Below are 24,077 nucleotides of genomic sequence, written 5' to 3'. Positions count from 1 at the left end.
CACTTTTACTCTCGAGTCGATCGTCCTATCAATTGCAAGCTTTCCTTTGATCCCAAACTTATTCCGAGTCCATAACCAAGTCCGAGAATAGTGAGAAATATTGGGGATGGATATTCGTGGCCGACTAGTATCGCGAGCGCTTAGGGAATCAACACATCAAATGAGGATGTGAAAGATAGACGGATGAATATGGGAGGGTGAAAGCGTCGTATTGTACTCAGACCCGTCTGATCACTTAGGTTGCGTCCCTGTGCCGGCGCAAATACTCGACCTACAAAGTCAAACTGAGCTTGTGTAAGTGGATGAAGGAGATGGTAGGACAAAATGCAGATGCAGATGCGGCAAGATAGGTTGGGGAGATGCACGAGAAAAACAGATACCAATGCGCTCCTGCACGTCCTACTAGCAACTATTATCTTAATTATCCACGTTATTGGACCTGCCCGTTGCAACCCCCATGCAGCTATGCCTAACAAAGACTCGGCAACATTTTTATTAGGCATGATGGACCTACGAGCCGGGAATATGTACGTATCTCCAAAGGGGGGGGTAAGGAGGGCAACCAGGGGTATGTTCGGGAACTGCGACCTTGACTGACAAGCTTCAGTGGGTCCTGTGCCACTACCTATTGGTGGGTTCTGCTCGAGCTTTTTTGGTTAGGAAGCTACTAATTTGACACCCAGCATGGGTTAGGTACAGTGGGTACCTCTCATGTCGTACAGGGATACCCTACAGGGTCTCCGGGGCTTCCTTAGGTTAGATACACAGGTACTCGACCAGATGATGCGGTATGCACCTTCTGTAGATACATGCAGTACAGTCAGGCATACTGTAAGTTCACGGGGTAGGTACGAGAGACGATTCTCGGCTTAAGGCCGGTTACAAAGTTGAACAGATGCGTCTTATAATCCTGATAATAATCCAAAGCTCTGTTCGCCGACCTCGAGAGTGATTGGAGTTGCAGCTCTGGTCTCTTATTCGCGTATTCTTTCGTCTGGCGCCAAGCGGCAATATTAGCAGACAACCATCTCAACACCATCCGTAGGCCATTATACGATGCAGTATTCGAACTTAAACGCACATATTGATACATAGCTTCCATGGGGCATTCGGGACGTACGAAAAGGCGTGCCTCTCCTAGGAGGAACACGACTCAGCTACTATAGATCTCGAAGAAGATTCGTTAGAACGTGGCCAATAGGCAGAGAACCTATGGGGAATATGGAGAAAGGCGTTAGATGGGCTTAAACTATTGATTGTCGCGATCTAGACGTTCGTAGAGGTGCATGACACGTTATAAGGCTTATTTAAACCACCATTGGTCATGCAATTTGGTGTTTTCGGAAGGGTTGATGATTAATAAACTATTAAGCTTGTTGGTCACTATCCAATATCTAACTACTAGGTATAGTAAAATAAAGAATCCGTCAGTTGGTGCAAGTTCCATGTAAATTGTAATAACCATGTAATAGCACTAGTATTGATGATGGCTTCAGATCTATGTATGTGCGTAGGTATGGAGTCGGGGGGTTTCCGTTAGTGTACCATGCAGGCAAGAAACTTGGGCCATTTTATGTTGTAATCAACTTAGCAGATCGTACCGACCTTTGTAGAGTATCGAGATGGTCGATCCCGGTGAGCCACTTGGAGCTAGTCCGCGGGAAAATAGAATCTTAGGTGAGAGTGCTGCTTGTCCGGTTTCCGCGGTAGGAATTAGGAATGGAACGGCGAATTTTAAGATGGTTTGTTAAAAACTGGCGTATCTCGGATATATTGCACTTCTTACAGGTACTAATAGCATAACGTTGGTTTCGTAAATTTAATATCGTCACTTACGAGGACATGCGTTTATTGAGGACTGTTTCCATACAGTACTAGGTTCAAGTAGGTTTGGGTACCTAATGCAAGTACCTAGATATCTACTTCGTACATAGAAACACAGATCGCGTATATCAATGGTCGTATCGAACAATTATGTTTGCTATTTACATGACCTTGCCTTATAAGCCTGGATTAACCACCCCTTAGGTATTCGTAAAATAAAAGAAATTATCGTGTTGTATTAAGGTACCTACCTATGTATGTAAGTCACGCAACACTATTCCCGAGTGCGACTATCTCCAATAATCACACCACCTACTGGATATGTACATATAGCTTCTACGCCAATAGAAAACCAAACCAGCCCATGCTGTGTCACTTTACAGGTGGTCGTCGGCGCAGTTGCTTTGGTACCTTATTGTGCATTCTACTACCCTCCGCGTTTCTCCCCACGCGACCATTGAAGTTCAGGCACAGATGGTAAGCCTCAAAAATATAATAAACTGTTCAATAGTATCGCTCCTGGACATACGCGGTATGAGTTTCGTATACGTCGATTATATGTTTTACCAATGAATTTTATAATATATACTATAACAGTAAAAGGTGGTTTTAAAAAACGGTTATTAGACGTAAAAATTATTTTATATTCGAAAATTATTTTTTAATAAATAATTATTATTAGCTAAAAAATATTTACCCGCTTAATTTATATAAAAAGGTATAAATATTAAATATAATATTTATATTAATAATTGTTTACATTTAAGTAACATATTTTAAAACTTTAAAAATTAAATAATAATAATATATATTATAATTACTTAAAGATTTAAATAAATAATATATTTTATAAATATTTAATATTTTAAACTTATTTTTTTGCTATTATTTATATATTTAAATATTTAACCTTTTATTATTATTTATATGTTTTATTTAAACCTTTATTATTGTTTATATGTTTTATTTAAACTTTTACCATAATTAATAAAAGTTTTAATTATAAATAATTGTTTATTAAACATATATAAAAGTTATAAAATATTTTTGCAAATATATTACTTGATATGTTATTAAGTATGTTAAGTTTTAATAAAATATAATTAAAGTTATTATGGTTAATATTATAATTAAAATTTTAATTAATATTATTAATTAAATTTACTATAAATCTGGTTAGTTTAAATATGGTATATTTTAAAAGCGTAAATTTTATTTTAACATTTAAATAGTTATAGTTTTTATAATTAAAATATAATTAAGATTTTTTAATAGGTTATTTATTTTTTTTAAGAAAATTATTATTATTTAATAAATAATTATTAACGTTATAAATAAAATTAAAACCATTATTGTTATAATTATTATCATATTTTTATTTTAATTATTTTATATATAACGAATAAATTAATTTATTATATTTGTAAATAAAATAATTATTTATATTTTATTTTATTTGTTTGGTATATAATAAATAAACTATTTTGGAATAATTATTGGTATTATTTTATTTTATTTAATTATGGCTCCGTTTTTGCCCAGTAAAAGATTAATAAATATTAATTATTTTAGTAAATAGTTAAATAAAATTAGTTTAAATAAATATTTTTTTTTTATATTTTTTTATTTTACTATTAAGTATAATAAGTTTATAAATAACATATTTTGTTTTATTATTAACATATTTAATGGTAGTATTAATAAATATTATAATAACGTTATTAATAAATATAATTTAAGTAAATTAAGTAAAGAGAAATTTTATAAAAGTATAAAAAAATAATAAATAGCGTTGGTTTTAATATAAAATAATAATTTTTATATTATTATTATTAATTTTTTTAAAAGGGTTAAAAATATATATAACCAAATAATATTAATTTTTTTATTTTAAATTAATTTTTAAAAATAAGATAATTTTATTTTAATTATAGTAAAAATAAAAATTGTTGTAAAATTATATTTTATTTAATAAATAAGTTTTTATATTTTATATTTATTTACAATTAAAATAAATGCGTATATTATTTGTTTATAATTAATTATTAATAAATTTAGATATAATATGTATATTTTAAATAAAATTACGTATTTTAGTAATATGGTAAGGTTTTTTATGTAAATTAAATACAATGGAAACGTTAATGTTAACGAAAGGAGTTTATTAATTTTTTAAAAAAGCTTATAATTTTAATAGTTTATTAAAAATAAAAAATATTTAATTAATAAATTTAAAAATAATCGGATATAAGGAATTTATTAATAGTTAATAATAAAAATAATAAAAAAGAAATTGGAAATTAACTTTATTTATATTTGGATATGTGGAAATAATAACGTTTTAATAATATAATATTATTTATAACTTTTAACCGAAAATTATTTATTTTAAAAGATTTGGTAAAATATAAATTGGTAAAGTTAAGTTTGCGCTTTTTTATTAAGTTTCATATATTTCCATAAAGTAAATAATAAGTGTAATATAATAAAATATATTATAAATCACTTAAATTAGTTATGTTAAAAAATAAAAACGGTAATAATAAAGTGTAATTTAAATAATAGATTTTTATTATTTTTTTTAATTATTAATAGTTTTCTCCGGTAAAAAAGGTTATAAAATTAATAATTGGTTTTAATTTTATGTTAATTATAATAAATTAATAAAATATATTATATATATATATTTTTAAAATGTTATAAATGTGCGGTTATTAAACGTAATTATTATATTATTGTTAATAAAAATAAAGCAATAAAAGGTAATAGTATAAAATGTGGTTAGATTTGTATTTTTAATTGGTTAAATTTTTAAATTTATTTGTGGTTTAAATGTAAACGCTATCCTTTTTTACCTTTTTTATTAATTGTAATGTAAAAAAAAAAAAAAAAAACATTTTTTATATTTTAATGTTAAAATTTAATAATTAATTATTTTGTAAATTTATAATATTTATTAAAAAGGTTTATTAATTATATTATTTTGTATTTAATATAAAAAATATAATATAAAAGTTATTTTTATATTAAATAAAAAAAAAAAAAAAAAAAAAATTAACGTATATTAATGGTAATTAACTTAATTAACTTTTTATAACGTTAAATTGTTTAATTTTAAAAATTATTAATGGCTTTTTTATTATTTTTTTATTAATATATAAGTTAATATTTTAGTAGTTTATAACATTATTTTAATTGGATTAATTTTTACGTTTAAGAAATTATAAAAATTATTTCGAAAATTATTTTAATAAATGTTATAATAAATAAAACGTTAAAAAGTTTATAGTTAAAATATGCGTTTATAATTAATCGAAACTTTATTTTTTTTAATTTTATAAGTTAAATTGGTTTATGGTTAAAAAGGTTAAATAAAATTTTAATTAAATAAAAATATATTATTATAAAAATAAATATTAGCTTTAATTTAAATAATTATAAGTATAATTGATTTACGTTTAATATTATTAAATTTATAATTAAATTTTTTTTAATTAAATTTATTTTTAAGTAATTTGTTATTAAGTAATTTACTGTTAAGTAATTTGCTATTAGGTAATTTATTACTAGGTAATTTGTTTTTAAATATATTATTTATAATATAATTATTTAATTGCAAATTAATAAATACGCCCTTAATAAGTTTATTTTTAATAAATTTATTTATATTAATAATGTTTTTATTAAATTTAATAATAATATATTTATCTTTATTAAATAATATAAAGTTTAATATGTTAAATTGATTATTACATAACATATTAATATATATATTAAATAAAAAGGTATTAAAAGATAAAAATAAAAATAAATTATTAAATTTAAAATGTTAAAAATATTAAAATTCTTATAGTTTAAATATCCGTTTATAAATTAATATATTTTAAATATTTTAAGGTAAAGTTTATATAAAGTTATTTAGTTTAATATTTTTGAATTTTTTAATTTTATAAATTAATTTAAACATCTTATAAATATTAACACGTTTATTTAAATTAATATTTTATTTAAGATTTATTTTTAATTATTTAAGATTTTATTTAATATTTAAATTAAAAATGGCCTTTATTTTAATAAATTTATATAATTTATTATTAAACAAATAAAATATATGCCGAAAATATTAAAAAAAAAGTTATATTTTATTAATAAAAATCTTTTAATAATTAATAATAAATATAATTTAAAAGCTATAAATATATTTAAATATATTAAAATTTAGTTTTTTTCCAATTTATTAACAAAATAACAAAAAATCCGTTTCTTACAATTTTATTTTAATTAAGTAATTATTTATAAAATTATTAATATATCCTTTTTTTATATTAATACATCTTAAACATTAAAATTAATAAATTTATATAAAAATTTTTAAATAAAAATTTATATTTTATAATTTAAAATAACTTTATAATATAATTAAATAACTTTTTAAATTAAAATAATAATAAATCCAATTTTAAATATTAATTTCAAATAAGTTAAGTAATAATATTAAGGTTATAAAAAGCCAAAAAATATCGACACAATTTTAAATTATAACAAAACTTAACTTAAACTATTTTTAAGCTGTTATAAAAATAACCTTTATTTACTTATGGTTTTTACAAGTATTAAAAATTATTAACTAACAACATTATTACAATATTGGTTTAAGTTAAAGGAAAAAATTTATTAAAATATATTTTAACAAAAGTTTATATTTTTTTTAAATTTATACTATTAATATAACTTTTACTTTATTTATTATAAATTAAAGATTAAACAATTATAAATAAAAAAAATACTTATTAATAAATTGAAATATATTTAATAAAATTAAATTTAATTTATTTTTTTAATATGGTAAAAATAAATTATCCTTTTATAATAATAAAGATAGGTTATTTAACACTAAGTTCTCCACTTATAAAGTTAACTAATAATTAAATTTAAATTAATATATTAAATAAATAAAATAAGTATATAATTAATAAAATTTATATTTAATTTATAATAAATATATAAACTAGTTTTTAGCGGTATAAAACGGTTAATATAATATATATTGGTTATAATAAATTGTTAATATCGAAAGAAGATAAAAGTAAATTATTTAAAGAAAATATAAAATAAATAATAAAAAAAGATAAAAAAAAGGATTAAAGATTTTAAAAAGTAATTATTAATAATAATAACGTTTATTATATCGATTTATTTTATAAATAAAGTATATATTAATATTATTTAATATATTTAGTTTGGATTAAAAAAATTTCCGATTTAAATAAATATATAACATTACAAAAAAATTTATTATAATACCATATATAATTATTTTTGGTTTTATTATTTTTTTGTTAATAATAGTATTTATTTTTAAATATTTATTTTTTTTTTTTTGCAATAATTTTATTATTTATTTATATTATTAATTTTTTTTATAAATAGTAATATTAACGTTTAAATGTTTTTTTTATTTTTTTTACGATATTTTTGTAACGGATTTATGCTATATATAAAATATACGGAAAAAAAAATAGTTTTTATTTAAAATTATAATAATTTTAAAGTTTATTAAATAAACGGTTTTATTTTATATATATTAAAAAGGATAATAATTAATTAAATATTAATAAAGTTGGTTAATTAAATTTTATTAAATATATATATTTTTAAAATAATATATATTATATAAAAAAGGATAAATATCTTTAATTTAATAATGTTAATAATATATTTCCTTTATTTAATGATAAAAAAGTGTTATTTGTACCGAATATTTATAGTTGTTATAAGGAAATAACTGGTATTAATAATAATATAATAAAAGGAATAAAAAATTATAACGAAAATAATATTAAAAATAATTAAGTTTATTTTAAATAAAAGGATAAAAATAGGTTTTTACTATTAATAAATAATTAATTATAATTATTAATTTTGTTTATATATATAATAATAATTTTTAATTTAAATTTAATATATTATAATTTTTTTAATAATAATATTAATTATATTATATATTTGGTATTAAATCTGTCTAATATTACCAACACTATTATATATAAAGAAATTATTTATAATAAAAATGCTTTAAAAATTAAATTATCTTTTAATAAAAAAAAAAAGGATAATAATGGTATAAATTTAAAAATTATATTTAAGTTTTTAATAATAGTTTAAAACCTTTTTATATTATTACTTAATTTATATATATTCCTTACTTTTATTATTGATTATTTACACATAAATATAATTATAAATCTTTATATTAACTAATATTTAAATAAATATTATTATAAGGATAATCCATATAATACTTTTTAATTAATAAAAATATGTTAAAATTAAAAAATTAAAATTTTGTAATTTAAAAAAGCATTTATTTTTTTTGTAAAATTCATTAATCTTAATTATAAAAGATAATTATTTTTTTACAAAACCCTTTAATTTTTTCGAGACAATTTTAACAACTTAATCCGTAATATATTAAACCTTTTAAATTAATTAATAACGTTAAAATTATAGTTATATAAACGTTTACTTTTATTAAATATATATAAGGTTAATATTTTATTAAATGTAAAAAAAATACCTATTAAAGTTAATTAATATAAAATTAAAACGTAAAAAAAATTTTAATAAATAAATATTAAAGTAAAAAACAAATTTTTAATTATTATAAAATTTATATTTTTTAACTTTTTTATATTTATTAAAACTTTTTTATTATTTAATATTAATAAAGATATATATAATAACTTTATTATATTTATCAATTATTTTATAAAATTTTATTATATATATTATTGGTTTAAATTAATTTAAATATTTAGTAATTAATATTTTTATTTAAAAAATATTTATTTTAATAATAACGTAATTATTTTTCTTAATAATTAAATTTATTATTATTATATTATTTTTATTTATTTTTATTATAAAGTTATAAATAATATAAATAATATTTTAAACTTTTATATTAATTATATTTATAATTTTAAATAAAATATACATATTAGATTTTATATAAAACATAACAAAAATATATTTGCTTTATAAATTTAAAAATATTTATTATTTAATAATAATAATAAATGGATTAATAAAATCCATATATATATAAAACTTTAATAAGAAAAAAATAAATTTATATTTATATTAAATATAATATATATTTTTAAAACGAGTGTTTATTGTTTAATAAATATTTATTATAATTATAAATTTGGTAAAATTTAAGAAAATTTATTATTTTCTTAATTTAAAAAAAGTATTTAATAATTAAAATATAATAAAGTTAAATTTCCAACTTGAAATTAAAAATATTAATATTATTACGTTTATTACATGGTTATTTTAAACGAAGTAATTAATAATAAATTTATTATAATAAATATAAATATAATTATATTTTTTTATTATATATATTTTATTCGCGGTAAGTTTAAAATTAATATATATAATAAAAAAATATTTAAATTTAAATAAGATTAAAAATTTTTATTTATAAGACTTATAAAATTTTTACCATACCTTAATTTTATTAATAGGTTTAATATATTTTTTAATTTATATAAATTATTAATAGAAAATTATATTATATTAACTAATTTTTTTGTAATAAATTAATTCCGATTTAACAATATTTTCCTTTTAGTTTTTAATCTTTATAAATCCAATTTTAATAAAGTAATTAAGGCTTTTAATATCTTTAAAATATTTAATAAAAACATGGAAATAATAATTAATAATAAAAAAACTTTAATTTATATTTTTATTTTTTATTTTATTAGCAATATATTATAATAAACTAAAAATAGTAAATTTAAAAGTTTTTATATTAAAAAATTTTACCGTTATTATTACGTTACGTTTATAAAAAAAATATTTTAATTATATTTAAATTTTAATATTATTAATTATAACTAATATTACTATTAAATTACATAAATGTAATATACAATAAACACATATATTAATAATGTTAAAAAAGAAGTATATAACACATAATAAAATATATTAAACCTTTTACCACCATTATAATCTATAACTTTAATTTTAAATTTAATCTTTTCGCAGTTATATAATCTTACACATTCAAAATATAATAAACTATTTTACTTAATATATATCCTTTTATACAATAATATCTTAATATTTTTAACAATAATAATTTACACTTTTACATTATAAAATTAATTATTTTCCTTTAATATACATTAATTACAATTATTAAAATACTACTTATAAAATTATAACATATCCACTTATATTATATAATTTATTATTATTCTTGTATTCTTTTATAATTGGTTTAAACTTATATATATTAAGCCCACATTTGCAAAAAAGGTAAATATATATAATAATAATAACTTAATTTATTTCGTCATAAAAACGTATATAATTATTGTAAAAAGTAATACTATTCTTATAAAGTTTAAAATTTTAATAACTAATTGTAATAATATAAAAGTTTTAATTAAAAAAATAAAGGTTTTTTTTAATTAATTAAATATTTATGCTATTAATTTATTAAGATTTTGTATTAACTTGGTTGTATTAATTTAAAATATTACATTAAATGAAACGTTTATTAAATATACTAACAAAAATATAATTAAACGGTTTATTTAATATTTAAATAATATATTACAATTAAATATCCATATTATTATATATTATGTAAATTTTGCAAAAAAATACAATTTAGTTATTAACATTAACATATTAATTAAAAAAAATTTATATTGGTATGTTAATATATTTATTTAATTTAATAAATTTAATATATATATAATTTTATTTAAATATTTTAAAATTAATATATACCAAATTAATTATTTTAATATTAAATATATAATATTAATAAAATTTAATATTTAATTTGTTATTTGGTTTATTATTTAAAACGCGTTTAATAAATAAAATCTAAGCTTTATAACTAAATTGCAAAAATTATATTAGAAGTATTTAAATTTATTAAAATATATTTTATTTTATTTTAATCGAAATAACTTAATTAATATTGCGGATAAAAAAGATACGGAATTAAAGATATTTATATTTATTAATAATATGTATATTAATTTAATTATTATTAACTTTATTTTACCAAAAAATATTTAACGTATTAAGTATTTTATTTTCGGTAAAAATCCTTTACCTATTAAATATAACAATTTACTTTTTATATTTAAGTTTAATTTTTAATTAATATATTATTAAAATTATAACTATAATAATAACTGCCCTTATATATAAGATTATAACGCTTAAATATAATAGGCATATAAATTTATTTTTAATTAATAATAAATAACATTTATATATTTATAAATAAGGTTAATTTTTTTATTAAATATAATAATATTAAAAAACGGTTTATTTTTAATAAAGGTAATTATATTTAATATTATGGCTTAAATAATTTTACTTATATTAATTATATTTTTTTATTTAATATTTATATTAAGTAATATATTTTTGTAATTATTATATTTTTATATTATATTGGTATTTGTAATAAATTTATTAATTTAAATATTTTATAAAAGTTAATTAATAAATTATTTATTATTAAAATCACAGTTATTAAATTAATTAAATTATATTTAATTTTAATTAATAGTTTAAATATAATTTATATAAAATAAAAGGTTTATTAATTATAATATTAATAAAAATAAATTAAAAGTTTATAATATTTCGGTAATAATTTATATAATTAAAATAATTTTTTTAATAAATTTAATTTTTATTATAATAATAGTTTTTAATAAAGAATAATTTTTAAAAGAAAAACGATTTTTAAAAAAAAAACGATTTTTAAAAGAAAAATGATTTTTGAAAGAAAAACGGTGGTTGCCTGGGTAACGATTATTTGAGAAATAACGTTATTTTTTTAATAAATAATGTATATGGGAGGTATGGTATTTTGTTAAGGAACCGTTTCTTAAAACCACCCTTTGCTGCTATGGTAGGTTTCCGACGGTCACGATAGAGGTAACTTGTTCCGAAGTCTTACTTAGGTACGATACGAACCATACTCTGTATGGCTCTTTAGGCCCTCACCGCCTTAGCCACACGATTTGTGCGAGCCTTCTAATTAGCTATGAGCCTCGGGTGGCTTGCATTATTACTACCCTCTCCGAAAGACGGCCCCATATACCTCATCCAGCGGCGGCACCATCACCTCGAGAACTTCGACATACCTATCGCCACAGAATCCGATATTCGATATATAAAGGTATCCGACCGCTTCTGACACGGTCTAATTGTATTGGTAAATTCGTAGTACTTGACTGCGTTCAGCTGCAAAACTATTGCTCTAAACAATTAACACTACATAGGTACCACGCAATTGACTGGCTACCTTACGAATAGTGTCGTCTTTGCAATGCCACGCGAGCCACACCATGTAAAGCATACCAGGCATCAGAAAATCCATACCGTATCCATGACGGATTGGTACTGTCGGCCGCAAGGGACGGCAACGCATGTCACTGTTCCGGGATTCCTCCTAACGACGTCAGGGTCCTACATACAACATCATACAGCATAAACCCGCAAAGCTTGTAGTTCCCCGTACAAGCTTTTGCCATTGTTCCCGCGCAGACCAAGCTTGGAAATCGCCAAAAATGTCTGTTCTTCCGGATCTTCGACACTAATAGATTATACAAAAAACCCGGCCGATTTACTCGGCTCACCTACTTCCGAGTTCGATATACCTTAAGTCTAAGGTCAGAAAACTACCAATCATAGTACGATATATGCTGCTGCATGTTACAGTCAAAATCTATAGAAAGGTTCAATTGACGATGGTGGTGTTGGTTCTCCAAGCTCGTATCTACATCTACGTCGCAAATTTGAAGTTGTCTTAGGTCTCAATCGGAAGCATACCTAATGAGTGAGCCGACCGAGACCTATCTATGCCAAGGAAAACAACAACAAAAACTCCTACCGGCTATAACTTCCAGTCCGCACAGAAGGTCGTGTCCAACGTAGATGCCGTCAAATGATACCCCCGTGGTTGCAAGTAGTCAGCCCCGGCGAATAACACGCATAGGACTTCTCTACTTGGTGTCAAGCCACGCTGCGGAGTTTGCAGTAGTCACACGAGCCCGTTGGATCGTATGGATGCAGGAACCAAAAAAAGGCTCCAGCCAAGACTTTAAAGCATTGGCCACACTACCATGTGAGAACGTGGGTGCCGAAGGAATTAAATTGTGATTACGAGCGGCCATCTCATTTCCTTGTTTAGATGCCAATCTGGGGAGTAGAGCCGAGAAGCCCTGGTGTCGTCACGAATCTTAACCACGCACATAGGTTATTCTGCACAGAATACCAAGAGTATGTATTTACCTATGTTAAGTGAAAGGCAACAACGTCACATTACATACCTCTTACGCTCCAATAGAGGTATTGATACGGCGGGCTACTCTAATATCGCTTTGAACTAGGAAACAAATATTATTCATCTCAAAGTAGAGAAGCACTTCCTCTAGATGCTCTTCATTCCAGCATCATATGCGCGTATATATTCTCCGATTCCTTACCCAGGTAAGAGGTATCTAGGTAGTTTATTAGGCGACGCCGATGTTGTGCCAGTGCAATCCCAGGGACCGATCCAACAACCTGCACGGATTAAGATTGAGGAGCCCCATGCTGTAAGCCCCGCTTCCAGAACTGAGCTTCTAGATTCTGTACATTGTCAATGACCTTTGTGGGTAAAGCGTAGATACCCAAGTATCTACCTTATATATCGTTGCGAGAGATTAGAGTAGTAAAGACATATATAATAGCCATTGTGCTACTATAGCACTGAAGAAACAAGGCGAACTTTGTAGTATTTTGAGAATAACTAAGGATATCGAACGAGACGCTTTCGATTCGTCATTAGGTACCTAACGTATTACATACAGGTACGCAGTACATAGGTAATGGCCTTGACATGTCTGTGCGTTTCTCATCTGTCAATACCCCTAGCTTCTTCTCGAGAAGCTCGAGCCTCTGGTTCCTAAGAAAAGAAAAAACCTCAGAATCTCCACGCCCATTTATCTGAAACTATCCATAGCTACCTAGCTCACGATCTATACATCTCAGTAATCTCGCATCATACATAGTGCCGTCTTAAAAGTATCCCTGGGGTGCATATCCAGGTACAATAAACACTCGATATAACAAATCTACTACATAGCAAATTTAGGATATAACGAATTTAATCCTATATTTTTAAAAATTTATATATATTTTAACGAATTTTTTTATATAACAAAATTCGTTAGTTTTAATAATTAGTCACCACCAAATTCGTTATATAAAAAGTGAAGTTATACCTTTTTTAGCTTAACATTTAGCTATTTTAGGAAAAGTTTTACTTAATTTCGCTTAAGTTTATGATTGTAAACCCGTGCCTAAACACTTTACCTTTTTGGGAAATACATCATTAATATATCTTTTCTGCTTAATAACAAATTCAGTATATAACGAATTTAAACCCATGTTTTTTGCAATTCGTTATATCGAGTATTTACTGTAGCGACAAAAGGATGCTAAAAGAACGAAAAAAATTCCAGACGCCAATTCGAAGATCAGGGTATATCCTTGAATGTCCGAATCGTCATAAGCTACCTACTTACCCTAGCTTGCTTACTACTTTTATCCCTTTTGAACTTGAACCTCGGCATAGCCTTATAGCGATAACTTACTGTTTTCTCTTGAAGACTCCCTGCCTGTCTATTAAAATTGCTCTTTGGCCTATCACAGGCTCAAGCTTTCAGATTACTCGAGTACCGCTACTGATTATTGTCAATGTCAATGGTTACGGTGCCCCGCAATGTCGACTTGAGATAGGTCAATTTGCGCCTTGTTACAACTCAGATCTCAGGTCAATGTAGTATATGCGAAACATAAAGATCTCTAAAGTGACAATGTTAGACAGATAGGATAATCCCTAGAAGCTAGCTTGAGCATGAACCGCTCTCTAGAGGAATAGCGTTCTTCAGAACTAACTGTCGCGGAAAGCTTTCATTCGATTAATTTATTTGTGGGGGTTCGTTGGTGTTTACCCCTGAAATCTCCAGTATCTTGGTTCAGATATTTTGCCAGCTTCCATAAAACTTTAGGAGGACTTTTAATCCCGAACTCTTGTCTCCTCGTGTTTTTTGCAATCGAGGTTGGTAAATTTCAAAGGAGCTCGTACATGCTGGGACCAACCGGACTCTCGGATCCGTCCCTCTGCCAACTGCGGCCAGTTCTCGAAGACTTATATCAGCACATGTGAACATAGATCAATAATTTTCTCTTGGCATATACATCATATCGACCGTTGACCTCTTGTATATGACGATAGGCAGTACTCAGAATGCACCCGACCGTTTTATGATTCTAGACCTAGCAGAGGCCTAGAAGGCGGTACGATATTTCTATGCGACACGATGTCTCAGTAAAACGTGTTCATCGTACGCCTCAAATTTTATGACCCGCTGACGATAACGTTAGTGCAATATTTCCAGAGTAGCCGCACGTCCCACCTGTACAGTATCTATCCAGCTGTCCCATCTTCAACTTAAGGCTCATTGGGGTGTAGGCTATTCAGAATTCGGGGTTAGGATCTCCTCTAGCCTTCGAAGACTCTAAATTGGTGCCCATCGGATGAGCTTCCGTACCTAGTGTAAGCCACGAGCCTCCCGCCTTTCCAAATTTTGTCGCTAGTGTAAGTGCAAACCCGGTCAGTTTTGAGTTAGGTACCGCTTTGGTCATGATCCTAGGCCTAGAATTGTCTTGGTTTTCTAATGGAGCCAACGGCAGCAGCTAACTGCACCAGGGCACTACCAATGAAATCCGTTGCCATTCACGCGGCGCACGCCACGCGAGTTTTCAGGGAATACAAAGGCTCTCTCATCCCTGAACAATTACAGTGTGGGGTCCTCAATATATAGCAAAACGAGGCGACGGCACGAGGCGGGTTTCCGTCTTTAGTTACGAGCTATGGCTTGATCTAATGGTCCTAGTGTCAACGGCGTCTTGTTAAACTACTTACGCACTATGTACCTTAACGTAATATGAAGTTCGAGGGGGCACCGGTGAGGTTGCCCAGGTGATTAAAAATTTGGAACTGTTGGTCTTTGCTCACCTTTTCATCCATCTTCGATATCCGTTCGATCCGTCCAAATTTCAATTCTTTACGCCCCGACGCCCGCCAAGGACCATCTCGGGGGGCTGCCGTCCCAAGCGTTCAGCCTTCCATTTACACAACATCAATGGAACCGCGTACGATAAATCAGATTAAGTTAGATCTTGCGGATGCGGTTCCAGAAAGCGGCAACCTACTTAAAAGGCTGAAGGGATGATCGCTTCATGGGTTCTCCAGCAAAGCTCGGATCTTATATCAGTCCGGGCAATGCATGAACACGAGCACGGTTGCGAGCATATACTGGTCTCGTCTTTTATGTGATGAAACGAGACATGATACCGGATGCGAATATTACATATTAGTCTTCTCTTTGGCTCTCATATCAGCGCCCCGGATAGAGTCGAGGCGCCTACTAACAACAGCCACGAATTTATACTACACGCTATGTACCTAAGCCTTTCTGGCACTTTGTGACCATGATGCCTACACTGATATGAAGTAGCACAGTGAAGCTCCAGTCTCCATCTTGGCGAGAAAGGGGTGCTCGTATACACAATAGATTGCATATCTACCGTCGGTATCAAGTTGGCTCAGAAACCACTCAATCTCGTCATACACAATGTCGCACTACAAGACTTACGTACTTACTTAACCTCGGGAGCCACGCGAGCAACGCAGGTACACGAGTAGCCACGAGGGAATCCTAATTTAATCCATATTTGGCTACCCAATATTTGAGCGCCGATGAAAGAGAAACGGAAACGAAGTGGCCGCATGCTCTGCAACCCCCTCCGCAACTAACCTAGGACCTAGCGATCTGTTTCTCCATAGTAAGTACATCTGCAATGCCGATCCTCTTTCATTAGCGTTAGAAACTCCAAGATGTAAAAGATACGGCTTAGATGTAGTGTAGATGCTACCATTCAGGCTACTACGACAATACGATGCAAACTTTACATAGCCGAATAGTCTAGATCAGTTCGGCAAATAAACAACAGCTTAACCCCTTTCCCTTGCCTTGCACATCTACCAGTGATACCATAGAAATATAGTGGTGTATTATTACGATTAAATATATTTACGACTTCGGTAGAATGGCTTCAACCTACTGCGGCGCATACACGAATGCCAACTGATCTATCTCATCACCGCTCTGGCCTAAGAAGCCGACAATGCCCCACCCATCCGGCGCCGTGAAAGTCGAGCAAGCCGAAGTAGACGTTCCGGCCTCTAGAGTCCGGCCAGCACTCGTTGTAGCCTTTATATAGAAGTTGCGCGTCTGATCGCTCTTCTGACCCTGACACAACTGGGCGCTAGTCCAACGCTCATTGGCATTAAGCGTTAAGGACGCAGTATCGCCACCATCACCCCCGTGCGTAAACGTCGTGCCATCAGCTAACGTTAGGCCAACGCTATCTAACCTCGACGCACCCCGGAAGGTGAGCGTGCTAACCTTTGGTGACGTCTTCCCCGAGAGCAATGTCACATCACTGAACCAAGTGCCGTGTGGGCCACCCCAGAATCCAGATTGTTGCAGACCTGATCCTGCTGACCAGGTGAAATTCACAGTGATAGGGTTGTGGTCTGACAGGATACTGCCGTTAGACTGTAGGAATTTGGTACTCTCGTAGTTCCAGTACGTAGCGCTCAGGTCGAGAAGCGCGCTCCCGCGGTAGAAGACTTTGTCGACTGTCTCGCATTCGTTAGTGGTGCTTGGGTTTTCGCAAATGGTTTCGACGTTCGGAATGGTGCCATCATGCACGAGCTCAACCCAAGGGTCTGTGAGTCCGTTCTGCTCCGAGAAGATGCGGATACCGTCACCCGTCCGCGTGTAGCGGCTGTTAGTGTCTCCGTATACAAGCACAGCGTTGCCAGAACTACGAGCATCGATAGCGTCAGCCACCTGCTTGAGGTTGGCGGCACGTGCTGTTATATCGCCGTCTTCGCTACCCGCGTCTGTGTGTAGGTTGTATACGTCGACGTAAACGCCATCGTCAATGGTGGCACGCATGAAGGTAAAGCCTTTAGGGGTCAAACAGTCACCTGAGCCAATACTGCACGTTTCCCACTTGACGCGCTCATATTCAACCCAGTCGAAGTTCGATAAGGTGTTGAGTCCGGAGCCGAAGGGCACACCTCCCGAAGTAGCCGTACGGTATGGGTGCGTGTCCGTCTCATAGATGTAAGCGTGATAGTTGAAGTCCTGGGTTTTTCGTTTAGCTTAGATCCTTCTTGTCTATCATGCAGCATGTATGTCGCAGCCCCTCTGCCCTCAGGCCTCTGTTTGAACGAAAAGGGACAACAGCGCAGGGGGATGGAACAGACGGTTTCAAAACCAGACCATTTGCCAAACTCTTACGAATCATCGATGCATAACGAACCAAGGGGAAGGCAAAATATCGTACGTACCTCTTGTACGTGAATTATGTCATAATCGTACTGCGCAAACTTCGTGCCGATCAACCCCGAGTTGGTGGTCTTGTCTCCTGGAACCTCGTTGTTATTGAGGAAATCTGGCAAGCCTGCGACGTTCATGCTAAGGACACTAAACTCGCCGCTACTAGCTGCCAGTGCATCGCTGATTAGCAGAGCCAACGCACTGACTGAGACGGCAAGATTCGTGGTTGGACGCTTCATCTTTACGTTGGCGAGAGTCGATGCTGACCTCTATTTCGCTACAAGTAATGATTACTTAGCCCCTTTTATGTTTTCTTTCCATCTAGGCTATCAACAGCAAGTAGCACGCATAATAAATTAAGATAGAACGAAGATTAGTTAAAGAAAGGGTCGTATCCTTCATCTCGTAAAGTCTCCATCCTCTCGGCCTCCGATTACCATAATGGGTTTCTCTGCCGGCGCCGCTCCGCACAAATTCAATACCGATGCGACGCATCCCGTTATATAGCTGCTATTAATGACCTCTTCCGTTATCGAATTCGACAATGCTTCTAGCTCGTGTTCTCGACCATTACGACGATTGACCTTCCTAACTAAGCCAGCTTACGCAGCTACCAGGTATTCTTAATATTCTCCCAATCTCAATTGCCAATTGCCAGCGCACGTGAAGCTAAGTAGCAAGATTGTAGTAACTTGGCAGATCAACTATAGGCGAGAAATACGGATTGGTATCTCATTTTATATTTTATGCGCTCTTATATCTTCTAGGTGCTCATAGGCCTAACATCTAGTAACTAATGCCTGTATAAGTGAGGAACGAGCTTGCGTTGTTATAATGAGATTTGCAGATTAGTTATTGTACGACTATTTATAATGAACATCATCAATTACCACTTCGCTGGGGTCTCTCCTGATGTATATATACTATTATCAAATGCGTCTCACATTGGACAAGCTTTGCTTGGTGTCTGGAAGGGATACAGTCTGCCGAAAGCCGGTTCAAGATCACCCGCGCACGTCCCTCAGGTGTGAGGTTATCGTCACTCTAGCAGAATTATGGCAAGATCCGTTGCGCTATGACGAGCAGCGTAGGCAGGCATGCAGATCCTAGGTGATCCGTCGCAAGGTTTACTTCCAGCATCAGACCATCCCGGTTTCAAGCTTCAAACACTTATGTCTCTTGGCCACGTGCTATGCTCGAGAGCAAACAGCAATAAGAGGAGAACGTCAGGTTTTTGGTATGGTGGATGACGTACGACAAGATCTACCAAGATAAAATCTGGACCTTGAAGCGGATAGCCGCGCACATGCACACACTTTCACAATCAATCGGACTTTTTCTTCATATCGTTTATAGTCGTTATGTTCATTGAGACAATCCCTTTGGAACGGACTTCAGATGGTTTCTACATAGGAACCGGGTTTTCTAATATTTTCTTCAATGGCTACTTGCAGAGAATTGAAGACGATATCCCCGTTGCAATTATTATAGAAATATTGAATCTAAATTATTAGATTATTCGGGTAGAATGTTTGCCACGGCATAGATGCAAGAATACACATACATACAATAACATTGATTCTCTGATCAACTATGCTGTGACCTTATTCTTTACTTCTGCCGCATCACATGCCCTAGGAGGCTTAGAGATTTTCCTTGTAGAGGCTCGAGACATCCGTGTTCCCCCCGCATATAGAACCCTGCTCGTTGGGGGGGAACAGAGATGTACAGTAGAGAGGAACTAAGTATTCATTTGTCTTTGCTAATCCCCCACTCTGCGCGCTCGCATAATGGAGCCACAGCGTATCAAGACGACTATTCTGAAATAGGATACTATTCTCATAGAGTATGTTATGCGGGAACGGAGCAGGCCATCTTTAAAATATCGCATATTTTGCTGTGCTATAGGTAGGTAATAAAAGTAGATCATAGCATCAAGACGACTAGGTACCTGTTCCTGTGACCAAAGCCACAATGATGCTGCGGTATCGGTGTGATGTGATAGAAGTTCGGGCTATTATGGATCGTCTATGTAAGTGCCCACGCCACCATGTAGGCAGGTAAGTAATAGATCACACAGCACTAATGCCCGTATTCCAGGTTTGCTAATTGAAAGATCATGTTATCACGCCGCTAGACCTCTACAGCTTATGTTCTATCTTGTAACTAGACTTTCGGCATTAATGGACGAAAGCCCCATCGTAGGGGCATGCCCGATTCCAAACCCTTCCTATCCTCTCACCCCACCATTATGTACGTATATGGTCCCCGAGAGCTTACCAACTTGTATCTGCATCTGTATAGTATGATCGTGCGTATGCAAGAGTGGCAGTGTCCCTGCATTAAGCATCGCGCACCCGCCTCATTGATGCTCGGGATTAGGGCCACCAGTTAAAGGAAAATCCTGGACTCGGAATCCCTGCAAGTGTGTGTGGTAAGCTAGATGCGGGGAGACCTTCCGAAGCTACGCTACCTGTAGCAACTAACTGCTTAAACTCTCAAAGCTCTTCCGACTGGTGCTTCCAGTCCGAATTCTGCCGCTCTAAGGACGTCTTAGAAGAGACAAGCGGGATGAGAGTTCTACTTATGAGGTATTCGTACGTTACGCTAACAAAAATGCCAACGGTAATGCTGCAGAGCGTTAGTAAATCAGTAAGCCAACTTCTGTCATCATTTTAATTATGTGGTGGTATTGTCAATATAGGTACAAATAAAGCCCGCTTATTAGTCCCATAATACCATAGGTACTCGGGGGACGAGGGGTTTCCAGGACATGTACACTCTTGGAGATGTACATATGCACGTGGATAACTATACTTCACACGCACTGTATATCCTTCTGGTTGGAAGATCCATCAAAGGTACGTATCACGTAATTCTCGGACCCTGAACTCTACACTATCAGTGAAATAGGGTGTCCTGGGTAAGTTGGAAGGGTGTGCGTATAGATAGCCTGAAGACAGTTAAGTTATTGGCGCATGACGTATCAATCCACCAAGACCAAACAACAATGTTGCCGGCGACCAGTTTCCCGGTCAAAGCCTTGATGCGTTTGCCATTAGAGGCATTCTTGACGCTTTTAAATACAAGGTCACTGTCATATTTAAGGCATCCACCTGACACTTTAACGTATGACAAAGGCCCTGTCTACCGGAACAATATAGTGAACGCCGTCCCGGAGAATTATCTTATAGCTTAGACATACGGAAGCTACCGTTGCTCGTAGGATTCAAACAGAAAGGTTGGAGACTGACGTTCTATTTAGCTTTTCGAGGCTAGCATACATAATTGACATATCTATTTGCTATGTATTCTAGATATCTGAGATCATCTCATGAGACTAACTCTAGTTGGATTGTGAGACATGACTATGAGAGCTATGAAGCTAGCTTTGAATTGTATCACGACGGTGAACTAAGCTCTAAGGCTTAGTGAGTAGGTAGGTCTGCAATCTAAGGTTAATTATGGTATATTATTGAAATATATCAAATTTGAGGTTTTTAGAAATGCTTCCGCCTATAACATTAAAGTATTACCGACTAATTCCAACGTCTGAGAGATATTGATGTGACCAATTCGACCACTCGGATAATCACTAGGTTAGTGCTCATGTAGATAAACTAGTTCTAAGTCTATATACCGAATTTTATACCCTGTTTTTAGTCAAGGTTACTTAAAAGACTATTGGTGGCGGGAAAATATTGGCTGATAAAGTTTTTACTTAGAAACATAGGAGATAATAGCTTAAGGTATCTTCAGTGTCTCCTTGACAATGTACAGGACAGATTACGTTGATATGTAGTACTTTGAGAGCATCTAAGGACTCGATGCAACCGTTTACACATGGGAATGTTATCTCTAAAATAAGATAACGGTGAATGGTTTTATGAGGGGTGTAATTTAGGCGCTCTAGTAACTACTGGGGGCTCAAGTGAACTCAAATGATAGAAATAGGAGATAGCTATCTAGTAAATATTACGTAGAAATTAAGAATATTTTATAACACGGAAACAGGGCCAGCCCCTTTACCTACAAGCCGTGCTGGGTAGCCAGATCTTCATCCACAACAAACAGCATCTTACCCTTTACATCCGTGCCCGATACAAGATTAGGTACTCATGGGCTTTTACAGCGTCGCTGAGCCTAAATAGCTTCGCGATTGTCGGCGACAGTTCCCCGCTCCGGACCTTTCCTAATATTGTCTGCAAGTCCTCGAGCCAGACCTGTTTCTGTATCGCCTTGTAGTCGGCAACAGCACTCCATAATCTCACTCTCGAGTGTAATCGCTGCCGAACCACAGTTCTAAGGTCGAGTTCGGTTTGCCGTAGTCCGGATCCATCCGTAGAAATCTCTGACATGGCGCCAATAACTATGACTTGCCCAATATCTTTTTTTGTCGCCTGGTAACTTCTTTGGATGCTCTCTTCGCTCCCTACCGAGTCATACGCCACGTCTACCCCTTCGCCGCCAGTCAAGGCTCGGACTTGATCCACGAGGTCGGGCGCATGGCGGTCGATCGGAATTACCCCCAGGGACTTCACATATTCGAATTTCGATGGTGAACATGTCCCGATCATCTTCAGGTCCATTTTAAACGCTCGCACCAGCTCTGCTATCGCCGTTCCAACACCTCCGCTTACAGAGCCGATTAAGATACTTGAGCCAGGAATAAGGCTGGTCACAGCCCGCTTCAGCATCCCGAAGGCCGTTGAATAATTGAGCGGGAGAGTAGAAACTTTAATCGGATGATCTGCACTGTCAACACGAATGAGTTCAGCTGCGGGTAAGATAATATGAGTTGCGTAAGCACTAACTCTAGACATAGCCGTGGCTTGGTCTCCCACAGATAGGGAGCTTTCTTTCGATGCCAAGGGACCTAGAGTAACCACTTTGCCGACAAAATCGTATCCCAGCATGAATCCTGGCTTCGAGCAACGGAGGTCAGGATAACCTCCCACGCGATGGAGATTGTCCGTCCCGGCAATACTGGCTGTTATGACTCGTACGATAACATGGTCGGCTGGTAACTCCTCGGCGTATGGATCTCAGGTATCCCATTTCAAGACGTCTGGGCCGCCAAATTTAGATACGATCCACCGACCGGGTCGATCAGGTGTAGCACTAGTATTTCGAGACATGTTAGCTAGGAGAACGAAGTGTTGTTGGGTATTGAAATGGCTTACAACTTCAAGTATCAAATAAATGCTGATATAAAAGACCTACAACCAGTTATATAGGGGCTACGATTTGTCATTGTCGGGATATCCGTTACCCCGATTTATAATCGTGGTCAAAGTTGTTAGTGATTGGTAGTAATTGAATTTTGGCCATATTCGCCAAAGTATATGGATTTATGTTAACGCTGGCCTCGCGTTTCGCGCCTCACGAACGCTACGCCGAAGGACGCGAAAATGCGTAAACAACCTGCCTTTAGTAATCCCTGAAAAGATAGATGTCTCCCTATACTTCAGAAGCAGCTAAGCTTATACTACCTGTCTCATCTGATTACTACCTAATCATCCGTTCTATGTAATCGAGCTTGCCCCTGAAAGGAACCCTTTTGGCTCTCGTAGTAATAACTTCTGTTGTCATAGTTGTCTCTTTATCTAGCATATAACTATTCCGCCCCTAAAATTCTATATAGTACGTAATGCTTCGTTAGAAAGAGAGAATGGCTAGTGTGGTATTAGATCGGCCAATCATATTGCTTCCGAGAGGAATCTCAAGGCCTTT

The 24,077-nt window shown here is 31.6% G+C and overlaps 2 protein-coding genes across 2 annotated transcripts; both read right to left on the bottom strand.

Annotated features, from left to right (window-relative positions):
* Nucleotides 1-16,972: 16,972 nt before the first annotated feature.
* Nucleotides 16,973-18,761, bottom strand: F4817DRAFT_322686 (mannose-binding lectin). Its single transcript, XM_049301436.1, has 2 exons — nt 18,356-18,761; nt 16,973-18,149 (listed from the first exon to the last, which is right to left on the bottom strand). Exons 1-2 carry the CDS (start codon nt 18,581-18,583, stop codon nt 17,052-17,054), a joined length of 1,326 nt encoding a protein of 441 aa, XP_049163999.1. The 5' UTR covers nt 18,584-18,761; the 3' UTR covers nt 16,973-17,051.
* Nucleotides 18,762-22,429: 3,668 nt separating this feature from the next.
* On the bottom strand, nt 22,430-23,260 carry F4817DRAFT_311146 (uncharacterized protein; the record flags this gene model as incomplete). Its single annotated transcript, XM_049299961.1, has 1 exon — nt 22,430-23,260. The coding sequence occupies one exon, from the start codon at nt 23,258-23,260 to the stop codon at nt 22,430-22,432; it is 831 nt and encodes a 276-aa protein (XP_049163998.1).
* Between the last annotated feature and the right edge of the window lie 817 nt (nt 23,261-24,077).

This window comes from Daldinia loculata, assembly GCF_022478755.1.
Source record: "Daldinia loculata strain CBS 113971 unplaced genomic scaffold F4817scaffold_1, whole genome shotgun sequence".
Lineage (NCBI taxonomy): Eukaryota > Fungi > Ascomycota > Sordariomycetes > Xylariales > Hypoxylaceae > Daldinia > Daldinia loculata.
This window is presented reverse-complemented; position numbering and strand designations above follow the sequence as displayed.

Bases quoted from the DNA above. Each gene is read 5' to 3' on its own strand.
- F4817DRAFT_322686 (XM_049301436.1), bottom strand. From the start codon at position 18,583: ATGAAGCGTCCAACCACGAATCTTGCCGTCTCAGTCAGTGCGTTGGCT. The intron at 18,150-18,355 runs GTACGTACGATA...CGAAAAACCCAG, and splicing joins ACATAATTCACGTACAAGAG to GACTTCAACTATCACGCTTA.